This window comes from Ananas comosus, linkage group 11, assembly GCF_001540865.1.
Source record: "Ananas comosus cultivar F153 linkage group 11, ASM154086v1, whole genome shotgun sequence".
Lineage (NCBI taxonomy): Eukaryota > Viridiplantae > Streptophyta > Magnoliopsida > Poales > Bromeliaceae > Ananas > Ananas comosus.
The window spans coordinates 10,362,810-10,371,928 of NC_033631.1; the positions used below are offsets into that span (position 1 = coordinate 10,362,810).

General features: G+C 36.4%; 1 protein-coding gene across 1 annotated transcript; it reads right to left on the reverse strand.

Moving 5' to 3' along the window:
* On the reverse strand, positions 3,668–7,853 carry LOC109717779 (ADP,ATP carrier protein 1, chloroplastic-like). The gene is made up of 5 exons (XM_020243680.1): positions 6,848–7,853; positions 5,502–5,771; positions 5,272–5,415; positions 4,750–5,097; positions 3,668–4,331 (listed from the first exon to the last, which is right to left on the reverse strand). The coding sequence occupies exons 1-5, from the start codon at positions 7,694–7,696 to the stop codon at positions 3,957–3,959; spliced, it is 1,986 nt and encodes a 661-aa protein (XP_020099269.1). The 5' UTR covers positions 7,697–7,853; the 3' UTR covers positions 3,668–3,956.

Genomic DNA, 9,119 nt, shown 5'->3' on the forward strand with positions numbered 1-9,119 from the left:
TATAATATAATTACATTATTAGGGATTACCATAGATTAAGGTTCCTAGTTTCATGTATGAATAACTTGTCCTTATATCTCTTATTATTTATTTAAAAATTTTATAGTACTTTTATGTGATCAAATATTTAGGATGATTTTTTATATATTCAGCCTTTAAATCAAAATAAGATAAGTTAATTATTTTTCAGTAAAATACGTTATTCTATTTAATTATGAATCTCAAAGTTTTTTAAATAAAATTAAGCCCCCTAATTTGCAGTCACTGAATAATAGGTTTTGACATTCAAGCATGGTCTAATGACTCTCCTTAATACTTGTTTCTTCTTCGTCGTCTTCTTCTCTTTTTTTCTTTGGTAGCAACATGTTTTTTACAATGTTGGACAAAGAAAACACTTAAGAAGTTCCGCTCGGGTGCAAAGTAAATTTGCTTCTAAAAGCATATTTGGCTCATGCTTTTTCATTTTGTTATGGAAGATCTATTACAACAACAAGAAGAAACAACATTCTAAACCTCAAATTTAAATGCCAATAGCAGGATTAGAACAATTTTTTTTCTTAAAAAAAGTAATAGTTTGTTAGTGTTTCATTCATTTTTTTAGAAATGAACTTATTCGGAAACATAAACAACTTAGGCTTCGAATTTAAAACCTTAAGCATTAACAATTAAGTCTTTGCCACTTACACTAAAAACGGTCAGTAGAACTATTAATTTTATTTTTGTCATTATGACAAATTATATAATTTTTTGCACACTTATTAGAGAAACAACTTGTAGACCCTACAAATAATAAGTATATTTACGGGGACGTTAGCAGTGGTGTTAATAAATCCATCACTTTAAGCTATCTATAAAACTGATCAAGGACATGGTTTTTGGATTAGGTAGAAATGCTAATTTTCAATATTAATCTTTCCGTAGAAGGTGAAAATTTCTAACTGATCTATTTTCCGAAAATTGCATACAGTGTAATTTTTACACAAAATTATGTAATTTTATTTTGCAGGTCACTACTTTCATCGTCCAAATGTTTCAAAAAAAAAAAAAAAAATTAAGATGAATGATTTTCTCAAAAAAAATTCAAGGGGTTGACTTGCGAAAGCCCTAATAATTAGGCATTTAACTCTAGAAGCAATGATGGAATATTCAAAATTTTCAAGGGGCAAATAGTTAAATTGGGATGACTAAGCAAGCATGCGCGCGAAGTTACGAAGGACCATTAAAAAATTTAGAAGCAATTGCGTCCATTGGTAGTGGAAGGGCCATTATGTACAAGTCATTTAGCTTTTATTTAGACTAGGAAAAACTTTCACATATATCATATGCGAAGAAAAATAGTTTATTGATATTTTGCATAACGATGTTAACATCAACACCAAATGAGTAATAGAAAATCGATAATAAAAGAATCGTAGGCTTATAGTGCTAAAAATAGGCCAAGCAAAAGCATAGGTTATGATGATAAGAGCATCTAATTGTTCTTTGTTTGCTTTATGGCAAGCATCTAACCTTTATCTTAAGATAGTGTCAAAATATATAGTACCTAATTTGTATCGTGGACTTCTTGTAATGCATCTTTTATTATAATTTGCGCCAATTATTTGTGATGAAAGATAAAGAGAATTTAATGTTGTTGATAAATTATCTTGAATTGTTTAACTCTGTGAATTATTTTGTTATAATTTATTGAAGCAAGCAACTTTTCCCCTACCCAATACTCTCTCCCTATTGAAGCAATTTGATTTCACGTGATTGCTTTTGCATTTTAGTCTTAACTGCATATAAATTCAAATACAATATTTGAATCAATAATTTTGAGTGCGACTGCTGTAATTAAAACCACACAAAAAGATTCAACAACTACAGCTGTAACTCACAAAAATTAATTATAGTTTTAACTGTAAAAATTGCCAAAGAGTCAAATCATCAAACTTTTTTTTTTTTAAAAAATCTTGAAATACCAAACTACAGTAATTACAATTTACAACTGCACAAAATCAAACAAACTACAAAAATTATAACTATTACATTGTATATATAATTATATTCAATGAAACGAACCTCAGAGAAAATGGTAATGTCACTGAGAGTGAGCCCTCAATTGGAGACGATTATCTATAGCAAAAGTGGAGTTTAATCTCTTTTAACATTACCAAAAGAGTTGGTAATGACAACTACTGTGAAAATAGTAGATAATTAGATAAGCTATTTTGTCCTAAGAGGCCAAAATAATCAACTTGCAAGAAAATCTAATAGCAATTTGATTTATAAAAATGTTAGAACTTGTTTTATATTTAGCCAAGGATCTCTTCAACTGGAGGTAATTTCAATTGAGAAATTTCATTTTGTTATTTCAGATAACAAGATTTTGTGAGACCTTTCCCTTTGAATTTGGATCATTGCTATGTTCATAAATGATCACCCCTCACAATGTTGCCAGGTCCATCCAATATTTGGGACAAAATTTTACGAACATACTCCCAAAATAATCCTATTTGGGTATTGATCGGATGGTTGCCACATGGCGAGCGGCGCCTATCTCAACCGTCCAGCAAAAATATTATTATTTCTGGGGTAAAATCTTGGGTCCAGATTCCAGAAGAGCTCCGCTTTTGCTGGGCGTTTGGGATGAACCCGCTCGCCATGTGGCGCCCATCCGGATGCTTGGAGAGTATATCCATAAATTTTTGTCCCAATATTTGTATAGTGTGTGTACAATTATTATTTAAGATGAAGACGCGATTATACTATCTAATTATAGATCTGTTTGGTCAATCCGTACGAAGTGATGTTTCTGTAGAAGTATTTTACAATATGGTATTGTCCGATATAGTGTTGTATTATTGAAACAAAATTATTGAGTCTTTAGTAATTCTATCATATAATTGGTTTCTACAATTAAACGCTATTTGTTTAAAATTCATCTTAAAAATATTATAAAATATTATAAATTTATAAAATATTATTTTTAATATTTTTCTCAATAAAATTAAAATACTATTTTTAGGTTTTTTTTTGCAAAAAAATAAAAAATTAAATCTAATGAGTAAATCTCAAACTGAATATATATATATATATATATATAGATTACGTTCAGCTTTTAAAACAATGATTTATCAAACCGACTCCGACTCGGATCCGTCCCATTCGGTTCCGCTCCGTTCACTGGCCAAAGAAGAGGGCCGTGTTTAAAGTGGCACGGGCCCACGGGGCTGAGTTGATTGGGTCGTAATGGGTCACGTGTTTGGACGGCCCGTTCAATCTCCACCGCACGTTCGTGGAGACTGGTGCTTGTACTTGGTTTTTCTACGCGCATCTGGATGAGATCACAGGTGCGTTAATTTTCGGGAAAAAGAAGATACAAAAAGTGATTTGTTTTCATATTTTCTTTTTGGGAACACGTGAAACGCAAGTAAAAAAGTGATTTGTATAATAAAGCCCAAAGAAAGTTTGTTTTCAGAGACCAAACTAAGCAAAAAATTTAAATTAAAGCTACACTTCTTCAATTTTCGATGCTGTTCTTTATTTCCGCAAGCCACAAAAAAGGAAAAAAAAAATCAAGTTCTCTTTGAAATCCAAGATATATATACGTAAATTAGCCTATTGTAAGCAATAACCAAGATTCAAGATTCCTGAGGAGGAGAAAAATGTGTGTATGCGCACAATAAGAAAAGGAGCAAAACATGCATCCTCAAAATGAAACATTTTTTTTGTTTTCGTGAAAGAGAGTTTAGATGGGCCAAAAAGGAAAAACAACAAAAATAAAACAAGGTAAACGAGAACATTAAAAAACAAACAACAATAAACGGTCAAAAATTGCCTACACTTAAAACCAAATGAACAACTGCATAGCTTCGCTTAAGCCTCACCATTTATCATCTTTATGGTAGTAAAAATATATTCCACCATTACCCTCTCGCCGCTGCTCATTTCCGACCAGAAAATGGAGCGAAGATCTACTGAACGCCGGCGGAGCTCTCCGACGAACTGCTCTCAGACTCCGGAGCCAACTTCGGTTCCACCACCGACCCATTCGACGACTTCTCGTGAACAGATCCATTCTCGACGGAGATATCGATGACCGAGTCCTTCGCCTTCTCTTTCATGCTCTTCTCCTTCACGAGCTCTTCCTTAGCCAGGGCAGAGAATTGGGTGTCCAAAGACCTCGCCGCGCCTAACCAGGCGAGAACAATGACTAGGAGTATGCCACCAAGGTAGGGAGTCGAGTTGGCGAGAGAACCGAAGGTAAGAATCATGAATTGCTGGATCAGGGCTCCGCCGGATTTTCCCAAGGGGTTGCACACGACATCGATGGCGGCCTTTCCTTTAACCTACAAGCAAGTTTAAGAAAAGAATGAGTTAAGATATCTAGTCATACAACTACTAATCTACTTAAAAACCATGAACTTTAAATCCAACCACCATATAAGAGGCAAAGTTTGATCTTGGTACCGAAAAATCGTATCACCTCTTATTTAATATAACGGATAAATAAGAAAAGCACTAACATAACTATGCGACATGTACAATATTGTGCCACATAAAGAATACACAAAATAGCATCGAAATAGATTGCTTTTCACGATGAACAACTAGGCTCAACCAACCCACAAGCAGTTTTCAGAGAAGTTGAAACAAATCAATATCCACGGTCTCTATTAAAACTTAAAAGTAATTTGTCACACCATATACTTGTGCAAAAGCAAATGAATAATTCGGAATAATATGAGGGTACAAGTATGTACACACCTTCATATCTTCGTCTAGAGGGATGTAAGCCATCTCCTTGCAGGGATCAAATAAACTGTACTTTGCACTCTTACTGAAGATATTCTGCAACGCACCCACGTATACAGCCGCGAGAAGTGGAGTCATCCCCAGACTAGCCAACATCGGAGTCAATGGCTCCCCAAACAAAAGGAGAGAGAAGAATCCAACACCGGTGAGCAGCAAAACTGTTGGAGTGATCATTGCAGCAACACCCCACCCGAATTTCCTAAGTATAACCCGGCCCAGTAACATCATCGTGAAAGTCGCGATTCCGGTGGCAGTCGAGAAATCACCCATAAAGGAAGAGTATTCGTTCGGACTAGGAAACTGCCGAAATGAATAAAATAAGATTAAAGAAGAGGATAAAACGGGTTGCAGAGTCTGTAAAAACTGAAGTTTAAAAACAGAGAAGGCCATAGATACCAGAAAAAGGGGTATTTTAGAGACCCAGATTTTGCGGGGATATTTATGCATCTCAAAAAGGGGGGGAAAGAAGATTACCTGCGCCTTGAGCTTTGATTTCCAGGTGACTTCTACGAGGTTGATACTTATGCCATAAGCAACCACCAAGGTCGCAAGATCCCTCACATACCGTGAAGAAAGCAAAACCTTCAAACTCTCTTTCATGCCTAGTTTGGGTTTCTCCTGTAAAAAAGCAAACCAAATATCAGGAGAAAATTTAAAAAGAAAAGAAAGGGAAGAAGTAGTTGAGGAAAGATGATGCAGCCAACCTTCTTTTTCTTGCGATCAGATTTCGGAAGAGAGGGGTCGCTCAGGACAAACTTATTAACTCCCCAGTAGATACCACTAATCACAAGGCCCAGAATCACCACGATGCTCATCATTCCTTTCAGAGATATTGCCCAACCATCGACGCCCGGGCCCAAATTCTTGCGCAAGTTGGAGAAGTATTTCACCGTACGACCCGAGAAGATGAGGGCAATATTCGCCCCAAGACCAAAGAGAGGATAGAATTCTTTCGCCTCCTCGACAGTAGTGATCTGAAAGAGATCAAATAGAAAAGATAAATCCAGCCGAAAAAATACAAAAAAAAAATTTGTTTTTACGATAAAGCCGACTAAAGGCAGTATATGCCAGTACAGTTGTATGTATTATCTCAGTTAAAACAAAAGTAAACTCCAATGTAAATGAATCAATAAGAAAAGAAACACTTCTTCCGAATGGATGACTTAAGTAAGACAAATTCTAAAGATGAAAAAGATAATTGCGAAAAAAAAAACATGGTGCTTTTTACGGTTTAAGTCATTAAATCGTCCTCCTCTATAAATACTTTGGGGGCTCAATTGACGAATCACAATTTCGGACAGAGAAGGGAACCTTCAGTCTCCCATATTTTGATGAACATGAGGAAACACTGGACTACCAAATATAAAATTCAGACTCGACATTGGTAATAATATCCATCTCGCAGCTACAGCATGTAGAATAGGATCAAAGAAAATCTCACCAAAGAATTTCGCAATATATCAATAGGAGAAGTTCAGAAACTCCCATTCAAAGCGCTAGCACAGAATCTAAGCAATTAAAGTACCAAATAAAAAGACTCTGAAAAATAAGATCCTAGATGGTTCAAATAGTTTATCGAATTATGAGATAAGAGTTATCATCGGATCCGGCAAAAGAAGAATCAGATAATTGAGATGGCATCGGACAAATCGAAAATCCACGTTTTGTCATATTTCGCTTTTTGAGGTACCAAAATCAGTTATCTATTTCAAACTGAAGTGTTTTAGACAAAGGTGAAATCTTTACAGATATCAAATCATTAGCACAAAGATGCAAGAGTGACTGAGGAAACACTGTACTGAAACACGAATCAAATTGTATCAAACAACAGCAACACAGTTGGATTCTCAACAAATCATGTAATGAAAGAACAGCATAAAATTACTAAAACTAGAAACAGTATTACTGATCAAAGATCACAGACAATAATGCATACAATACTATTAGATTCTTGTACCGTAAAAGAACAATCTTAGCTCAGTATACTGAACGTCACAACTAAAATCAGAACCTTAACATTCTCTTGCAGTGATTAGAGGCGCAATTATACCTGATTAGCAAATCCCCAGAAAAGAACCGATATCACCACGCTCCCCCACAGCTCCGCCATGACATAAAACAAGCAAAAGCTCCATATCCTCAGGATAGCAACCGGGCCGAGGAAGCTCGGCCCGAGGGTGGCGACGAGCCTATCGGCCAACGCGGTGGGGTGGATAACGTCTCTCAGCGGATAAAGAACGAAAGCGAAGGCCCCGAAGAAGGCGATAAAGGGGAATATAACAGTGTAGAAAAGAGCCTCCTTTGAGAGCACATTGGAGAGTTTGGTGTACAAGAGCATGAACCCAATTGCCATGGGCAAATTCACCCACGTCTTAAGGAAGGGTATAATCTCCGCGCTGCTCCCCTTCGCGGTCACCACCAACACATCCTTGGTATCCCTAAGAATAGTATAATTGAACAAGATACAAAAGAACATGATCCCGAGTGGTATAATCTTCTTAAGGGTCATAACCTCGACGCCCAAAAACTTGGGCTTCTCCTTGCTCTCCACGAACCCGGCCCCGTCGCCCGACACCGCGGCATCGGCGCGAGGAATCCCCCGATTCCGCCGCTTAATCCCCGCCCCGCGCGACGAGCCCTCACCGCCGCAGGGGAAGGGCGATTCCTCGGCCCGTGGGGGCGCCGCGAGGGAGGAAATCCACAAAGGCCTCGCCTTTCTCGCGAAATAGGGCGAATTCCCGAGTGGGTTTTGGGATGCGGCCATCGGAGAAGGGAAAGCGCCGATTTTGACCCCGTTGGTGCGCGGCGGAGCACGGGCTCTTCGAATTGGGGATAAACCCAGGGGATTGGGCTTCAGATGCGTGGATAAGAGCCCCTTGGCGAGGATAACTCCCTCCATATCTCCTCGAATAAGGGTTTCAATTCCCCTCCAAAAGAGAGAGAGAGAGAGAACACGAGGAGGAATAGGGGAGATATGGAGGGAGAGCTCGTTCTCCTCTTTCTCGAACGAAAATGGTGGGAGAGGAAGAAGAAGAGGAAGAGGACTCTATCTCCTCTCCGTATCTCTCTATATAATATTAAACTACTGTAATAAAAGATATTTTTTTCTCCGCCAACTGAAAATTTCGGTATACGAACGCTTCGTATGCGGACGTGCGGTATCAGCCGTTGAATTTGAGGGGCGTCCATCAAGGACCGTTGCTGGTCGGAACGCAGGAGCTGGAAAGCAATTGAAACGGAGAGAGTACACGTGGTCGCCGCCGCGAAGGAAAATAAAAACCCTATGCGACACGACTCTCACGAGTAGGGGTGTAAATAAGCCGAACACGAGCGAGCTAGGCCGGCTTATGTTCGGCTAACGAGTCGAACACAAGTTGACTTGTTAAAATATGAGCCAAAAAATTTAGCTCGTATTCGGTTTGTTAATAAACGAGCCGAACATGAGTTGGCCCACGAGCTGGTCAACGAATAATAAGTTAAAAATAATTAGATTGAATATATATAAAAATAAATTTATAAAATATTATTCATTAGATTTTAATCTAATAGTTAAAATCTTATATATAAATGAGTCTTTTTATAATTAAGCTCGCATTTATATTTTTATTTTGCTAAAAATTAAATAATAAAAATATATACTATATATAATTATTTATTTAGATATAAAAATATAAATTAAATAAATTATATAAATATAAAATATATGTATTCGAGCTGTTATTAAGCCAAATACGAGCGAGCTGATCCCAACTCGTGTTTGGCTCGTTTATTAAACGAGTCGAAGAATTCAGCTCGTGTTCGGCTCGTTTATCAAACAAGTTGAAAATTTCAACTTGTGTTCGACTCGTTTACTAAGCAAGCGACTGGATTGCCACCCCTACTCACTCACGAGGGTACATCAAATGTTAATTTATTTTATTTTTTAATTTAATTTTTAAAATTATTATAATTAAATTGCACAATTTAATTTAACTGATTAGATAATAATACATTATTAAAATGATAGTAATATGACTGTATACTAGCGTCTAAAATGATACATTACTACCAAATCTGTATCTATGTAACAAAATATATTATTATTTTTTGTTTTTAATTGTGATCTTTTTAATTAGAGAATTAATAAATATCAAAGTATACAATTTCTTGGGGAATGGTTAAATAAAACTTTAAAACTCTATTTGGAAGCATAAATATCTTGTTCAATATCTATTTTAATTTACTCGAAAATTTTATACATTTGGACAATGAGAAGCGTGATGGCATGTTTAGAACGAAATATCACATTCAACTTCAAATTTTTTTTTAGAATAAGATGAATT

Bases quoted from the DNA above. Each gene is read 5' to 3' on its own strand.
- LOC109717779 (XM_020243680.1), bottom strand. From the start codon at position 7,696: ATGGAGGGAGTTATCCTCGCCAAGGGGCTCTTATCCACGCATCTGAAG. The intron at 5,772-6,847 runs GTATAATTGCGC...GATCTCTTTCAG, and splicing joins TCTGGGGATTTGCTAATCAG to ATCACTACTGTCGAGGAGGC. The intron at 4,332-4,749 runs GTGTGTACATAC...ACTTGCTTGTAG, and splicing joins CTCTAGACGAAGATATGAAG to GTTAAAGGAAAGGCCGCCAT.